Source organism: Xenopus laevis, chromosome 1S, assembly GCF_017654675.1.
Source record: "Xenopus laevis strain J_2021 chromosome 1S, Xenopus_laevis_v10.1, whole genome shotgun sequence".
In the NCBI taxonomy this organism is placed as follows: Eukaryota; Metazoa; Chordata; class Amphibia; order Anura; family Pipidae; genus Xenopus; species Xenopus laevis.
In genome coordinates, this window is record NC_054372.1 from 67,749,839 (window position 1) to 67,768,258 (window position 18,420).

The window sequence follows — 18,420 nt, forward strand, 5'->3', positions numbered from 1 at the left end:
AATATGGCACTTGATTCACCAGATGGGATTATCTGGGCAGGGGAGGGTCGCACCGTATAAATGTTTAGTATGTGTGAAATCCATACAATAATTCATTACTATTGAATATAAAATGATGTTATACCATGTTCCTGTTAGCATGTACAGTATGGTCATTATATTCTTGGCCCAGTCCCTACTCAAAGGAAGTCATTAAATTCAAAACCTCATTTCCCTGAGGGTTTATCCCTTCAGTTTCTGGACTACAGGACCAGGTTTTTACCCCTTTTTATTTTATAAACTGTTTGTCATATTTTAATGTATGTCCTTTTTGTAACATCTTACTAAATATACTGTTGTACCTTTTATAATATTAAATATAAAATGTATTGAGTTTTTCTTTGATGCTCTAAACTACCCTAGCTCGAAAATGTGTAACTGTTAGGGATGGGCGAATTTATTCGCCAGGCGCGAATTCGCGGCGAACTTGCGCGATTCGCCGCCAGCGAATAAATTCGCGGAACGCCCGCGAAAATTCGCAGAAAAAATTCGCCGGCGTCAAAAATTTCGCGAATTTTTCGGCGAAGCAAAACGGCGCAAATTCGCCCATCACTAGTAACTGTAATTCTTAGCTCTCTGCATGCTGAATGGAAATGCTATCCAATGTCTGTAGTGTGTATTGAGGTGCTGGCTCGCTAGTTTAACCTGTGCTTAATGACCCCTAATAGCTACACTTAAAGTCAAGTGCAGCTGGAAGTGCCATAATCATGACATGCTCTGGGCTAGTTCAAGATCTGATCACTTTCCTCTCTGTATTACAGAGGGTGGCACAAAGCCTACAGTATATGAGTAAAGGAGCTTTAGTACAAACATGACATCATATTTGATGTAATCCTTTGTGTCGCTTAATTCACCCTTTAGACATAAACGGGAGAATGTAATAAAAGTCGGTATGGAAAAACTATTCGCAATACGAAAAGTTATGCCTTTGCGTGAACAAATTTTGCTTTGCGCAAATTTAATATAGCTTTTGCGAACCCGGAAGCTGTTTAGCGACCACTTCCAACAGTGGAAGACCGTTTGCGAATTTTATAGTTTTCGCCAATGCGCAGTCAATGTAATAAAACATGTAATAACGTAACAATGTAATAAAAGTGCACAATTAAAATTCGCAATGTAATAACAGTTTAAGAAACAATATTACATTGCGAGATGCGGATTTTTATTCTTAACGGTGCGAGTTGTTTTGCTCTTTGCGACTTTTATTACATTCCCCCCCAAAATTACATAAATTCCATAAGCAATTGGTTATTCATGGCCCTGAGCTCTGTAGTTAAACAGGTTTTATATCACCATTCATACTACCACACAGTCACATAACCTGACAATCATAGAGCTGTCTTGTATTAAAGAGAAATCCAAGATATGTACACTATATTTTAAACAGAGAGTACAGTATGTTCTAAAACGAATAAAAATTCAATTACTTTTCTCAGATGGGCAATTGATGCTTTATGAAACTTTCAGTCCCTGGCAAGAAAACCCAAAGATGCAATTAAATGAAAGCAAAAGAGACTTTTCAACCTTCTCCATCATACCTGCATCATTCCACTACTAATTAGTATTATGAATTTATCTCCCAAAGGCAGTTCAGTGGATTAAGCGTTTGATGGAAACTGCATCTGTAACGATGACAGTGATGGATCTTGGCACTTTATGACACCTTGTGGATTAAATTGATTAGACTGGGATTCCCATTGCTTTCTTAATTACATTGGTGCCCCAAATACTCAGAGGAATAATGCCAGTATTAGCCATATACCGTGTTAAGTGCCGCACATGAACTACTTACTAATGAGATGTGGATGAGTGATCTGTATTTTATTTCAATAAAATACATCCTATTTTAGCAGACCTGGCTCATTTTCATAGAATTGTGCAGATGAAAATAATTCTCACCTACCTTAATATATTGACCTGCTTTCTGAATATGATATTACCACACTACAAAAGCTAGACTAACTGATCAGAAGTCTTTATTCAAATTAAAGAACGGTAGGCTCTGGCCTAGTGTAGGACCAAACTTGGATGCTTATTTGTTTGACATTATGAATCCAACACTGTTTTTTTTTTTGTGACTATTCCCTGCAATTACTGCAATTACTGCTCTGAGAAAAATGATAAATTTTAACCACAATTTTATATTTCCACATTTTTCTTTTGCATTTTTGACTTTTTCTTGTGGTCCAGAGGCACTTTTCCTTGATTTTACGCCTCATTTTTCTATAAATCACACCTGAATTTTGAACAGTTATCTTCAAAATACCTGTTTAACTTTTCATACCCGATAATCATAGAATAGGGCCTTTCATAATAGTAAACTCATGTTGGTAATGTCAATGTGTGCTAGGGTAAACAATAGTATTTCATGCCTTAGTTAAGTATTAACTATATATTTTAAGGAAACAGATTCCTGTGCTTTCTTCCCTTGAGTAGTGATGGGCGAATTTGTCCCGCTTCATGGAATTTGCGAAATGGCAAAAAATTTGTGAAACTCAAATTTTGACGCCGGCAACAATCGACAATTTGACACGGAATTAAAGTCAATGGGCGTACGTTAATTGTAGCTGCAATTTCACAAATTTATTCGCCGGTGGTGAAATGCAAAAATTCACGGTGAATTTGCGCCGGGCGAATAAATTCGCCCATCACTACACTTGAGTGCTTGAAGGTAAACTTGCTTTAACACATTTTCTTGATTTTACATTTTCAAAGATTTTATGTATTTTTATAGTCCCCTGAAAATATACAACTGTTATTTCAATGAATCATTATAATTATTTGAGTATGTCCCTTTTGGGTATCTACCACATAAGTGATGAAACAGCGAAAAATCTGTGAAACGCATTAAAACCAATAGGTGTCAAAATAACTTTGATGTGCGACAATTTTGACACGAGCGACAATTCTGACGCCTGACATTTTTTTTTTGTGTGGGGGGTTTTTCACTGGTTAATTTTCTCCCCAGTTTTGCAAATTTATTTGCTGCGAATTAGTCCCATCATTTGCCCATCACTACTCATTTACCACTGAATAAATCCACCAAAGCATCTTGGTTTATATAATAACCCTCCCTGCATCAGGTTGAGTTCCCACAGGTTACCTCTAAAAAATGTTATTTTGCCAGTTGTGGGTACTGCACTTGTAGATGAAGACAGAGTCTGACTGGGCTGCTATCTTAGGGGCCATATTCCTCCACCACAAAGCCCCATCGAGACCCCCGCCTCAGCCACAACCTCCCTTCAGCACCAGCACCCCCCCATGCGAGTATGCACGTACCTTCTGGGCCCACTGGGTTTTCTCCCAGTGTCCTGCTGGCCCACACCGACTCTGGATGCAGATATGTTTGCATTCTAGTAGATAGGTTAGGTCACAGGTCTCAGTATAAGAGATTTTCCATTGCTTCTGATAATGTAATGTTTTTTATAATATTTCTTTATTTTCACAGCAACATCACTTACAATTTCATGGTGGCCACTGGGTAGCAGGTTGGGATAAGGCAGTTGTGGGTCAGATCTGGTAGGTGAAGGTCTGAGTGTTGGTCACAGGGTTCAGGACAGATCGCGGTTTCAGAAATTGGACCCTGTGCAGGACTCTGCCCTCCACCATTCTTTCCTATTCACTACCTTATCTTTATTGTTACTACTAAATATTTATGCTTTATAGAACTTTTCTAGTTGCCATCATTGTATCTATGAAGTCATTGGTCAGCTTGATCACCCCACCAGCAATTTAGTGAGATATCACTAATAATTAATGGTTGCACATAAAGTATACACGTGATTTGATCTGAAAAACCATTGAATTATACATTGTGTCTTCTGCAACTTTTGTAGTATTTATGGAAATTTTGGAAACATATGCCTCTTAAAGGCATGCATGTAAGTAAGTATGTTAGATCCATTGCTCTAAAATTTGATTTCATAACACAAAATGTAACAGTTTTAAAGAAATCACGAATTTTTCATGATTTTTGCATTCAGAGTTTAGTAAATAACCCCTTAAAAGTTAACTCAAGGGTGAACAACCCCTTTAATATGCAGATTATCCATTTTCTATAGTAATTATACCGACTTGTCTGGGGTTAATATGTAGATTATCCATTTTCTGTGTTAAACCAGGCACATCTGGGTTAAAAATGCCCATGATATACAGTATTTTATTCAGTAATTATACAAGCTTATCTGGGGTTAATATGTTTGTTATCCATTTTCTGTAGTAAATTTACTGGCATGTGTGGTGTATGTTTTGTTAAAATGGGTGTGGTATGTATGGGTGTGTTCAACCAAGTGTGACCAAAAAAGATTTGAGATTTTCATGGTTTATTACTTTCTACTTATAAAGCCCCTAATTATACAGTTATGTAAGTTGTGAGCAACTATATGGGCTTAGTCAATAAATTGGTGTCCTCAAAACTTGGCACCTAGTTATTGTTTACAGGTTGTTTTTGCTTATGACTTTGGCCCTACCCCTCAAAAAAAATTCTTGAGCTTGATTTTATCCATCACAGGAATATGAGTAAAATTGGTTTATACCTTTGTTAGATATTTTTCTATTTATTTCTAGTTATTTTTTTTAAACCTTCTTTTTCAAGGGCACATATTTCTCTGTATATCTTTTTTAGGTTTCCCTCTTCCCTTAAAGTGATTGCTTTCTTTGAAATTATAAAGAGTTTTTCAATTAGCAAAGTCAATATTTGTTTCTGCAGTGAAAATAATGAGAATGACTTTCTATAGTCAGTGTGTTGGTTTTATTATTTATTAATTACTATTACTAATTTACATTCACTTTTATCAAAGATGTGCTGTTCTCTACTGTGTCACTCTGAAAACTATGGTATGTAAAACGATTCTTTTTGTTTTACAAAATGAATACATCTGCAAGTTGACCATTTACAAGGATAGCCAAATCTGACTGATCAGTTTATTTCAGACCAGGCAAATCTGAGCAAGTGAGGGGGTATTGCAGCTTTGAGCAGAACATTAGCAGCAGTACAGAAGACAGAGGCTCAGTTTGTATTTATTCTAATTTTATCTTGTAATTTTCTATATCCTACTGATGCTCACAAGTTGTTTAATGAGTGGGGTACAATTATTTGTACATCCAGCCCAAGCATCTCATGCAAATAATGTTGTTCATTAAGGTGTCTACATCTGAACATTGGAAAGATACATATGTATTACAAAACCTTATTATTGAAGTACTGCTGAAAGGTTAAAGGAAAAACTTGCTAGTTGGGATCTCTACTTGTCACTTCATGTCAAGGATTAGGTAGGAGGCACCATGGAGGCTGATGAGGAAGGTGAGTCCTTTAGGAAAGAGCTGGCTGAACTCACGGGACACAGACAGGAAAAGGGCAGGAACAGGGTGAGGAGGGAGATGAATCAGACTAGAACAGGTGCAGAGTGGAACAGGACGGTGAGAGTGAAGATCATGACTGGACTAGACAGGATGAAGATGGCGAAGAGTCAGGACAGGAACAGACTGGATGGAGCAGGAATGGAACAGGAACAGACTGGATGGGACAGGATGGTGCGGGCGTAGATCAGGAGCAGACGGAAAGGATGGGACAGGATGGTGCGTGCATAGATCAGGAACAGAGTGAAAGGATAGTACAGGGGGGATAGAGTGCAGAAGGACTGGACTAGAAGGACTGGATAGCGAGAGGACAGGTTAGGTACAAGGCAGAACAGCAATCAGGAACAGGCAAGGCAAGGTCGGTTCAAGGTCAAAGGCACGGAAAGGTACCAGGTAGAACAAGAAGCAGGAATCAAGAACAGGCAAGGCAGGGTCAGGTCAAGGTCAATGCAGGGAAAGGTACTAGTTGGAACAGGAAGGAGGAATCAAGAACAGGTAAGGCAGGGTCATTTCAAGGCAGGCAAAGGTACTAGGTAGGGTAAGCACGGCAAGGCAGATCAGTGCAAGGTAGAATCAAGGGAAAAGGGCTAGAGCTGGAACCCTTAGCTAGGGACGATGGCACACTGCAATGGTCAGGCAAGGAGTGTTTTGAGGGCTGGCCTTAAATAGGACAGAGTCAACCCTGACTGCAAACCAATCAGGCTACTGCTGGGCTGGGGCTAAAAAGGCCAGGCAATATATAGTGAGCAAGCCTGCAGGCTGCTCACCTGGTCCAGTGGTCAAGACACCAAGCCAGAATCCCAGCACAACCTGACACTTCAGAACTTCCATGATTCCCTAATGGCTCTTGGAATCTATTCCATTGGAGTTTCAAAAGATGTGTGGCTAACATAAATTAAAATGTGCGAAATACTTAAAGAACATTCTTAGAAAATTGCTTTTTCTGTGCAATTATATGACTATTCAGCTTTATCTACAACTGCAGACTATTTTAATAAAAATACTGTTTTTGTATTGCTGTAATGGAATGAATAGAGTTCATGCACACCATATTTTAAATGCTATGTGAAGCAGTTGAGGTATTTGCTCATCATGAATATATACTGTCAATGGTGTTTTTTTGTTTAAATTATGAAATCCGTTATAATACCTTTATGGCAAATTTCGAGTATTTTGGTTAATAGAACCCACCTCCGTGAATCTGTGCGTGTATTAAATTAGTATTTAAAAACTTGTGTTTTTCTATAAATTTTCTAGTTAGCACCTAAATACTTTACTCCAACATGTGGCATCTTCATCATGTTATCCCCCTCCTCAAGAAATAGCCTATAGTTTTATACAGAATGAGAGAGGGCTGCTAGTGGCATACTGACAGATTACAGCACATATGATTTAGGAATTCATTCTAATGTAATCTTTGAAAGGGTAAATGTGCATGGGACATTTGTCCCCAGTAGGAAATTGTGCAAGCAACAAATACTAAGGGGCACATTTACTAAGCTCGAGTGAATGAAAAATACTTTGAATTTCGAAGTTTTTTTTTGGCTACTTCGACCATCGAATTGTCTACTTTGACCTTCGACTACGACTTTGAATCGAACGATTCAAACTAAAAATCTTTTGACTATTCGACCATTCTATAGTTGAAGTACTGTCTCTTTAAAAAAAACTTTGACTACCTATTCCGCTACTAAAACTTACCGAGCACCAATGGTAGCCTATGGGGAAGGTCCCCGTAAGCTTTCTAAGCTTTTTTTTGATCGAAGTAAAATCCTCAATATTCAACCAATAGTAATTGTGCCCCTTATATGTAAAATCTTGCAATTGTATGTTTTGTACCAGGTGAACAGCATACTAGTGCAAAACGCAGAAGGACATGCAACAGATGATTGCAAGGCTTTTCAATTAATAGATTTTTTGGGGCATTTTATCAATTGCTGGGAACATGATTTACCATGAGCAACGATATATTTCTTGGGCTATTACCCAACTGTGCATATTTGTTTTTTTATCTATGTTTTATCTATTGTCATATTTGTTCCCCTGTCTATAATGTATTACACTGTTTACATGTACAGCATTGCATATGCATGCATAACAATTATATGTACACATACAGTAAACACAAGGCTAAAATCCCTTAGTCGTCTTCTGTTAGTGGTATAATTCCAGATTTAAACACTAAACAGCAAATTATCTGCTTGTACAGCAGATGTTGGGTTGTTGTATAATCTGAATATATTTAAACCATTTATAATGGTGGAGCAATGGTAGTATTTATACAATAGGTTGGTTGAGCAATGACATTTAAGCCTGGCAGAGTAGAAAATATTTTGCTGATTCAGTAGAGGGTGGAAATCAGAATGTTAAATTTGGAGGAGGATGTGAATAGTCCATTTGTATAAAATCTACAGTACCCTTGACAAGAGAAGGGACATAGTACAGTAAATTATAAAGCTCAGCAAGATCAAGGAAGGGTTTCCAGAATGGGTGCTATGTGCTCTTGTTTATCAGGAAATGAGAGAGTGAAAGTGGACAAAGAGAGGATGAAGAGGTAAGTCATGTTTCTGACCATAAGTGAAAGAGGTAAAAGATATAGAGGCAGATGATGATGTGAATTATATGAACTGGAACAGACCATAGTTTGAAGCAGAAATACATTCTAGTTCAACATATAAAAAGGAAGGAACATAGGAGTTTGAGTGCAAGTAATTATTTATCATAAATCAAGGAAGATTATTTGATATATGGGTCAATGTACATGGACTTAATCAATGGACATCCATTTGTCTAATCTTTATGCATTTTAAGTGCACCAAGTTAACCATTCCAAATTAAAATAAATTGTCCACCTTTCTGGAAAGAAGAATTGGATTTAGCTTTCTAAATATTTTAGTTTTACTTGTACAATGACTTAAATGTTTATATCACAAATGGATGATTTGCTAGAAGAAAGGTCAATATGAGAGAAGTAGTGGAACTACAGCCATCTGAAACATGTTTTCTTTGACATTCTTTTTGAAATGCTATGATTGTCACTCTATCATTACATTACAGGGGAAATTACATATTCTAATTAACCAAGGAAAATATCAAATTGTAGTTTCAAACTCCATATATTTATATATGTTAAAAAAAACAATGATTCTTCCTACCTCCTCAAGTCTGGTATATGTTAAGTCTGTTTAAGAAACAAGTAACACAAAAAAAACTGGAATGGCTTACAATATACTGGTATAAGAACTATCATCCGGAATGCATGGGTACTGGGGTTTTTCAAAAAAGGGATCTGTCTTTCATTTGGATCACCATACCTTAAGACTGCTAAAAATAATTTAAACATTGAATAAACCCAATAGGAGGGGTTTAATACCAATTATTCATGTGGTTCAGTTGCCATCAAGTGCAAGGTACTATTTTATTATTACAGAGAAAGGAAATCATTATTAAAATTACAATTATTCTATTAAAATAGAATAGCGTCTATGGTAGATGACCTTAATGTAATTCAGATATCTCTAATATATCCAATTTCTGGATAACAGGTTTCCAGATAACAGACCCCATATTTAGCAGGTATGTGAAGCAATTGAGCTATTTGCTCATCATGAATATATATTGTCAATATTGTGTTTTTTGTTTAAATTCTGAAATAATTTATAATACCTTTCTCCATGTAAATAGTAAAGTTCTCAACTCCATTGTATTCTACATATTTTTAGAGTATGTTAGCATTGTCCAGTGGCAGAAAATACATATATGTATACACATATAGTATAACTATATAGTATAACTTCCACAGAAGTGAAGCAATACACAGTATTTTCTCTGTTGGTATTCAAAGAGCATTTTTTAAAGTATACTGGTTCATAAGATATTTGAACAAAGATCGATACTCTATATAATTATCTTGTAATGTTATCACATAATTCTGTATTATGAACTCTTACTTCAGGGCTGAAATTTCTATAAAAAAAAAAAAGAGCGGCTGTATGCCATTACCTGGGTTTCATAATTCAAGGTACAGTATATTTTGGTTTTCAGGTACTGCTGTAAAGTTTGACTCTGATAACTATACAAATAGACAGAGTGGGTTCTTACTGTGCTCTTTATCTGTTTTGCTAAATTAAAGCACAGTTCCAAGCATCATCATTCAGGCACTGACTGCGGAATAATATGGGAATTATGGTTTCACATCAGCTGGAGTGTTGCATGGTTCTCATCCATCATCTGTATCATTTAAAAATCAAATTTTATTATGAGGCTTGCCTTGAAATATGGAATTGTTGTCACAAGGAAGCAGCTTCTTGTTCAAAACCATAGCATTTATTACAAAATATTTCTGCAATGCAAAGGAGGGTGTACATTTTGATGTTAAGGTGTGTTTTGCTTTGTTTGTTCGGTCAACTGCGTAAAATATACTTTCGGGCAGATTCATCAAAGATCATATTCCGAAGTTATGGGAAGTTATTTAAAAAAAAAAACTCAAACGTTTAATTTTCAATCAAATACGAAAGACCCGAAAATTCGAATCAAATACAAATCTAATTGAGTTTTCCTCTGAAAAGAAACTTGAATGTTAGGAAGGCAATTAACATCTTCAAATGGTTCAATGGACCTCTGCCATTGACTTGTACATGAACTCAGCAGGTATTAGGTGGTGAATATTCGAAATAGAACTGTTTCCAGGGACGAAAAGTGATAAATCTCACATTCAAATTCAAGTTGGTGGTTTAAAATTCGAATTTGTGAAGTATGACCAAAAAATTTGAAAATTTGAATTCAGATTTAACATTTAAACTTTAACAAATCTGCCCCTTTATATTAAGAATCCAATATTTGCAATATTTTATTGTATTTATAATTATATCTTCTTTACGCAGTTATTTTTTATTTTTGAAGAAATGTTAAATTTAAAATATGCAATAATATCTTATAAAGGGCAGGGCAAAATGAAAAAATGTATATTGTTATTTGATTGCAGAATGAAAGCGGCTTCGGCCCAGAAGGGACAGTGGAGAATTCAGAAAATATGCCGGTAAATCCAGATAATGAGACATATGAAATGCCGCCTGAGGTAATTTCCATTTATATCGCCTTACTCAATTTCCAAAACATTTTCTGTGTTTTAATATGATGCTGTTAAAATACTTGCTGAAAAAAAATCAAAGGGTGTTGATTAAAAAAAAAGGGTGTTGATCTTGCATGAAAAAAATATGTAGTTTTTATTTTTTGCATGTAAAACATTGCATACCTTGAAATTATAGTCCCAGGATTATTAAAATAATTTAAATAATTTAAATTAAATAATAATAATAATAATAATAAATAATTTAAATATTGAAAAAGATTTTCTAGTATCATTTAAAATATACATTATGGTGCTTTTATACTATTATAAATATTTTTGTACATACTCTTAGATTTGAAGCAACCAAAGACTTTAAAACTGGTAAATATTGGAATTTGTGGCTATTTCTAAAGAATGATTTCTCTCTTTTTAGCTTCATTCAATTCAATGAGAAGTGCTCAGGCTTATTAAATGGAGCTTGATTTTAATTTATGAGCACAAAACTATGTTTTTAAACCAGTTTGATCAAAAACCACTGGTAGTATTACATATCTTATGATTAACCAGGAAATGCATGTATGTCTTGCATAAATGCATATTATCATAAGACTGTAACTCTCAGTTAACCTTAAAGGGGTTGTTCACCTTTAAATTAACCTTTAGTATGATGTTGAGAGATATTTTGAGACAATTTGCAACTGGTTTTCATTTTTTACTATTTTTGGTTTTTGAGTTATTTAGCTGCTTATTCAACAGCTCTCCAGTTAGCAATTTCATCAGTCTGGTTGCGTTGGTAAAAATTACCCTAGCGACCATGCATTGATTTGCATAAGAGAAAGGAATAGGAGACGGACTGAATAAATAGATGCATATTAAAAAGTAGCAATAACAATACATTTGTAGCCTTACATGTTGTTTTTAGATGGGGTCATTGACCCCCATTTAAATGGTGGAATGAGTTAGAAGTAGACGGCAAATCATTCAAAAACTATAAAAAAATAAATCAGGAAGACCAATTGAAAAGTTGCTTAGCCATTCTATAACATACCAAAAGTTGACATAAAGCTGAACCACTCCTTTAATAAAAAAAAGCTGTCAGAAATAGGATATTTTATAAATACTGTTTTTGGTTTTGTTTTCTGTGGTTATCTACAAAGCACTGACTGATATTTAAAAGCTCTAAATAATGTTTAGTCCTTTAATGAGCTTTCAAAATTAAACAAATGCTCATTAACCCCATAACACTAATTTTGTATTTCAGAGATGCTACAATGTCTATAATAACAATCTGATGTGCACAACCCAATTCAAAATGCTGACATATTTAATTTGCATGCGTATAAAAGTAGTTCTTTTACACTTTAATATACAAAATATGCTTATTAAGAAGTATGTCTTATGGCAGTACATCAGCTACATGGCTGGAAAAATAAAGGCAGTGATACTAAAACATAACATTTTCCATTTCTAAGTTAGCAATCAAGGAGAATGTCCTTTGTGGATTCTAGCAAATGATTAATATAAGGCTCATATTATCAACACTATATTTTATATTCTATCTCATGTAGAAATGATCTAATGTTCCAGCTATAACAATTTCTAAGGCAGTACATTGCACATTTGCATCAATTTACAGCTGAAAAATATATTTTCTGTCTCTGGCATGATATTGTCTAGGAATTTTATAACTGTTCGAAAAGGTGTTATACAAATTGCTATACATTATTAAGAGGCATATTTATTATGCTGTGTAAAATGAAATTTGCCAAAAAAACTGTGTACAAAGCTGTGAAAAATGAATGGCAAATTTATCATAGTGTAGGTAATTTTATGCCATATGAATGGCAGATTTGACGCTGTTATTTTACATTGCTTCCAGGGAAGTCACTATAAGTAAAATGCACAAAAAATGAATGCCGTTTTTTACACAGCAAACCCTGGAGATGTGTGGTGTATTATCCTGCAGTTTTTTACACAGCATAATAACTATGCCCCATAATCTTATATAGGGGCAAACATCTCCTTTATCTATAAAATTAAATTAAATTCTCAGTCTGCCTAAAGATCTTTATAGGGTAACTTTAGGCCTGGCCAACCATTGCTGTATTTTTTAGTCATAGGCTGCTATGCCACTTAACAGAAAGAAGTGTCGAAGCAAAAGAAAGAACTTTGTCCTTTAATTGGCTCATGTGACCCAACATGTATGTTTGTGTGCACCGTGAGTTGTAGGATCCCAGGAGGTGGCCCTTAGTTATCTATTTAGGATTACTCATTGGCACATACTACTAAAAAAGTATATTTTTATGAAAATTGTTTATTTTCATTAAGCAGTGTTTTACATATAAGCTGTTTTATGCAATATATTTTTATAAAGCCCTACATTGGGGTTAACCTAACACCACTTGCAGATTAAAGAATTTTTGCCGCTTGCACTTGGACCATGACCACATTATTCTAGTTTAATAACATCAGACTCCGTCAGGTACTCTGTAGCTCACACTGTCAAACATACATTTCTATACCTTCAATGTAGAACTTCCATATAAGTCTACTTTCACACTGCAGACATTCATGGGGCTTTATTCAGAACTGAGCAATCTTTGGAGAAGTTTGGTGAAGGCAAATAGATAGCATTGTGTAAAATATCCCCATCTGTAATAAAAGGCACATATTTTGTGCTGTAACACCTACCAACCAATGAGATGTCTGGCCACCTGCTGATTGGTTGTCATAAGTGACTAGACCTGTAGCAAACTTTGCACATTTTATAACATAACCCACATCAGAAAAGGAGCATGACCCATGTTATATATGTCACCCACACTTTTGCACCTGCCAGATGTTTTTTACAACCAATACCTTATAAAGCAACTTTATATCATTTGATATTTGTTTCGCTAGCTGTCATACTGTGGCTAATATAAGTTATGAAATGTTTAGAAAATATTATTTACCTTCTAGTGGAAAATGGTTCAAAGGAAAACATTGTTATTTTCATAGGCTAACTATTTAAAAAGAATGAGGAAGAAAAAATATAGACGATATACACTGTGCACTAATCTGCATTTTTGCATCTTGAAAGAATGCATTGGAAACTGGGGCATTCGTGCATACCAATAAAATCTAAAATATGGTTCCAAGATAAGTGTCTAATAAGTTAATGTTGTATAAGAGCAAATAATACTGATCCTCAGGGCAGAGTTCCCTTTTGCATTTAAATCTTGCATGTAATTCATTGTGCATGCAATTCAAGCAAACCGGTGTATTGGCACAAGGTTCATGTTGCAAGGGTGTGTTATAGCAAGCCCATATATCAAAATTGGGAAACCACCTCTGATTTACATTTGGTGAAGCCTTAGGTACTCGCCCCAGTTCACAGGCGGCACATATATCAAAATTCCTTGTATCCAAAAGATAGCTGTCCCAAAGGCTTACTTTTCAGTAAAAAATCCTTTATTTAAATTATCATTAAAAATATTTGGTTACATTCAGTCCCCCCAGGCCCACCTTACGCGTTTCGCACCTTCCGGCGCTTAGTCATAGGTGTATCTCATACACCTATGACTAAGCGCCGGAAGGTGCGAAACGCGTAAGGTGGGCCTGGGGGACTGAATGTAACCAAATATTTTTAATGATAATTTAAATAAAGGATTTTTTACTGAAAAGTAAGCCTTTGGGACAGCTATCTTTTGGATACAAGGAATTTTGATATATGTGTTATAGCAAGCACCTTTGTGAAGAGCTTTTAAATGGTGCAATTTAATGTATGATTTTGGAAGTAAGGCACTCCATGAGAATGATAAAGTAGAATGATGCATGTATGCCAGTTTGGCCTTTGGTAAGTACAGTCTTGTTTCCAGATATAGTTCAGAGTTGCAATTAATTAATACAATTTTTCCACATAATTGTTTCTCTGTCAAATGCCTAACACTTGCCTCTTTGTGTTGAATTTTTGCAGGAGGAGTATCAAGATTATGATCCTGAAGCATGAATAATCAGCGCAAATTACATCCTGTAGGAGATTCTATTTCATATGAAAATGTGTTCCAATGTAGCCATTTGTCATTTTTTTGTATATTTCTGCAGTTGTTTATGAAGTCTTACATCCACAGTGATAAAGACATCACAAAATAGGGTTAATTATCAGAAACCTATTATCATCAGATAATCAGAGACCCATTAACTCCACCCTACTAAAGCGGGCAGAATTTAAATTTTAAAAACAATATTGATTTAAACAAAAAAAGAAAGAAAGAAAAAAAAACACCTAAGTGTCTACTAATGTCTTACTTTCTATTTGTATGATTGACTGTTTTCAGTGGTTTTGGTATTGTTTATAATAATTTTGTATGTTTCCTACGTCCTCTACTGTTACATGTAACATATTGTGGTACCAGTTTCTAGCTATACGGTATTTCTGACAGTAAGCATGATCTATGCACCAAGCAATTTTACATTTCTATCATGCACCCTGATTGATTTTGTGTTTATAATGAAATGTATTGCTATTTAAAGCATAGAGTCAATAAAGATTAATATTTATGTTAAATGCAAGAAGACTCTTGTACTAAATCTGTAGGTATATTACAATCTATTTACAGTAGTTATAAACATATGTGGGTGTTTAATGAATCAATTTTTTTCCATATAGTTCTTGAAATATGAGCGGTTTAATAATGCAGTTGCCCTTGCTCGCTGACAGTATCACATACTTGTGGTGGAACCAGACAGGGTCGGACTGGGGGGCCCCGGGCCCACCAGGGCTGATGCATCTGGGCCCCCACACTGCCCCCTGGGCCCCCCAGCGGCGATGACACATCGGAGGGCCTCCCCCCTCTGCAGCTGCAACTGTTCTGTAAAGCTGCAAATTTATTGTTATTGCTACTTTTCATTACCCATATTCATGCCCTTTCCTAGTCATAGTCCAGTCTCTTATTCAAATCAGGGCATGGTTGCTGGGGTAATTTGGACCCTAGTTACCAGATTGCTGAAATTCCAAACTGGAGAGCTGCTGAATATAAAGCTAAAAAAGCTAATTGTCTCAGAATATCTTTCTTTACATTATACTAAGGGGCAGATTTACTAAGGGTCGAAGTGAATTCAAGGGAATTTTCGAAGTAAAAAAATTCGAAGTAATTTTTTGGATACTCCGACCATCGAATAGGATACTACGACATCGAATTTACTTTGACTTTGACTCTTTAAAAAAACTTTGACTTCAATACTTCGCCAAGTTAAACCTGCCGAAGTGCTATGTTAGCCTATGGGGACCTTCTACAACCATTTTCTAAGTCTTTACACATCGTATAAAAATCGTTCAATCGATCACTGAAATCCTTTGAATCGTTAGATTTTTATTCGATCTCAGGATTGCCAAATTTGTTGAAAAAATTTCGAATTCGATATTCGAATTCGAAGTTTTTTAATTCGATGGTCGAATTTCGAAGTTTTTTTGTACTTCGAAATTCGACCCTTAGTAAATCTGCCCCTAAAAGTTAATATCAAAGGTGAGCCCCTTTAAAAGTGGTGTTTGAACATACTAGTTATCAAGCTGTGTTATTCTTTTTCTGACATAAGCAAATAGAATCAATTAAAAAGTTAGAAAGTTAAAAGTGGTGATATTTATGGTATCTTGGTATTTTGGTTTATTCCAGAAATGTACACCAACATTTTACAGCTCAGAGCTACTGTAACCTATTCAAATCACTGGACCACCTTTTGGAGCTGGGCTTAAAGCAGCAAGATCTTCCAACAAATTTGCCAATGCCACTCCTGCAACAGGAAGGAGTTAGCATAGTGCAATCATATACAACTAGTCCAAGTTTACTAATGCACAATATTTTAGTAAACCATTAAAAAAAAAAGCTTTCTATAAAAGGACATATAGATGAGATGAGGGGACTTGAATTGGATATAGAGAAAGATATTTTCATAAAATATTGGCACATAAAATGTTTTGTTTTATAACCTATATCTATCAGTACCATGCTTATCCTTATGATTATCATTTCCTCTAGATATTAGATATTTGAAACAAATATTAACTTGAGAAAGGACATTGTAAATTTGTCCTGGGTTCTTAACTTTGGGCTTCTACATATTTATTCCCACTGCCATAGTGGAGGGAACTTTGGATGTTTGTTATCTGCGCTGGAGAAGAATATGGTGAAAAATACATATTTTACAATGTCTACAATCTTAAAGTGATGAGTTAGAGAGCAGCTTGTCAACCATAGTTTATCATGCTGTCATGATGAATCTATACAGATGATAATTGTCAAGCAGCCATGCATTACAATGCAAGAGGTTTTTTATCCTGCCACTTAAAGATAAGTTCAGGGATCAAGTAATTATTCATATTTGTGACAGGCTGGCCTGTCACTTCTGTAATCACACAGGTATCTGATATTTTGGGGAATACTGTAATCTTCCTACTCTCAAAACAACAAATTTGTTTTTTTCTCATTTTTTTGTGTGATCATATTGGCAGATGGGGTTTCCAACAGACAAGAACTCAAAATTTGCTTGTTGATAGACGTCAAGTATTTCCATAGTTTCTTCAGCATCATACACTAGTACATTTGTTCTCTTAGGGGGTTAATTGCTAAAGTCCGAATTTATCTGGTCAGGGTTTTAAAGGGGAAAACACCCTTTTTTCATAGGAAAACAAACTCAATTTTTTTAAGATTAATTAAACCCAGAGGTTGCTAAAAGTCCAAATAAAAAAGTACTCCATCTCAAACCTGGCAAGGTCACGTAGAAGCCAATGGCAGATGTCCCGTTTACAGTTGGAATCTGCGCTGTGTTTCTTACAAAAATCCAAAAATATTTTGTTACGATTTTATCGAGTCTTTTCACACACCAGATTTTTTTGAGTACATTTATTGATAAAATGTGCACAGGTGTTTGTTCGAAGTTGTAATAAGAAAATAGTGAGAAATTTACCCCGTAGTGTTGTGCAATTGTGTTTTATCTCCGCTCTGTCTACAATCTCCACATGATCTGTTTGAAGCAGCTTGTCAACCAATGTTTCTCTATGCTGTCCTAATAAATCTATACAGATGGTCCAGTAAATGGATTAAATCCATGTTGAGAAAGGATGCAGGTCTGAACCTTCTCTGTATCAAACTGCATTTTTAAAGACTGTGCAGCATCAATGATTCTATCATCCAGACATTTCCAGTATATTGTATTATTTATGGTGCTGTGTCCATTTGAGTTTAGGGGTCCAGTCATAAATTCCTTTTAATTTAAAGAGCTGACCTGTAAATTCTACAGATTCATATGAATTATTAGATAATTTAATTTTGTGTATAATCTGAAGCATAATCTGCATGCATCCCTTAACATTTGTGACTTTTTCTTTTCCTGATCCCTGATAGTCTGTCTATTGTTTTTCCACATTTCATACCTTCTTTTAGCTCTTCTATCATTTAAGTGAGTAGTGAAGAACATGATTTCATGTTAATTATTTATGCAGGGAGTAGAGTCAGGTTCTAGCTTCTGTTCCCCTTTTCTGTCTCGTTTCTCTTTTCCTCGTTTATGTAGTAAGTAAAAGCTTTGCTTGAGGCCATGAATTAGGCTTGTGTTTTTTTTATTTCTATAATGCATTTCTTATTTTTCCTGTCTTTCCTTGACCCATTTTCTTCCTTTTAACAGATGGAGGGTTTGCTTTAATCTTCCTCCTTTTTGCAGGGAATGGTATCAGGTTCACTTTGTTTTTCCTCCTTTTTGCACATAGTGGAATTTCACTTGCTCTGTTTTGCAAAAAGAGGCTTTCTTTTTTTCTCCATTATGCAATTGGTTGGGGCCTTGTTACCCTCTGTTTCATTGGAACAGGGCTGTGTGGTTTTCTTCTGGTTCTACCTTGGTAGATTTTTTGTTGTAGAATAGTTTTTCATGCATAATTTTTTAATCAAATTGAAAAATGGGGCACCATTGGGAGAACTTTA

General features: G+C 35.2%; 1 protein-coding gene across 1 annotated transcript in view; it reads left to right on the top strand.

Moving 5' to 3' along the window:
- LOC100037108 (alpha-synuclein) overlaps positions 1 to 15,022 on the top strand; it is a 57,614-nt gene extending 42,592 nt beyond the window's left edge. The window contains exons 5-6 of the mRNA XM_018243415.2: positions 10,382 to 10,474; positions 14,427 to 15,022. Coding sequence (XP_018098904.1) covers positions 10,382 to 10,474; positions 14,427 to 14,459 — 126 coding nt within the window. The 3' untranslated portion in view covers positions 14,460 to 15,022. The remainder of the gene's footprint in view (positions 1 to 10,381; positions 10,475 to 14,426) is intronic.
- The last annotated feature ends 3,398 nt before the right edge of the window (positions 15,023 to 18,420 follow it).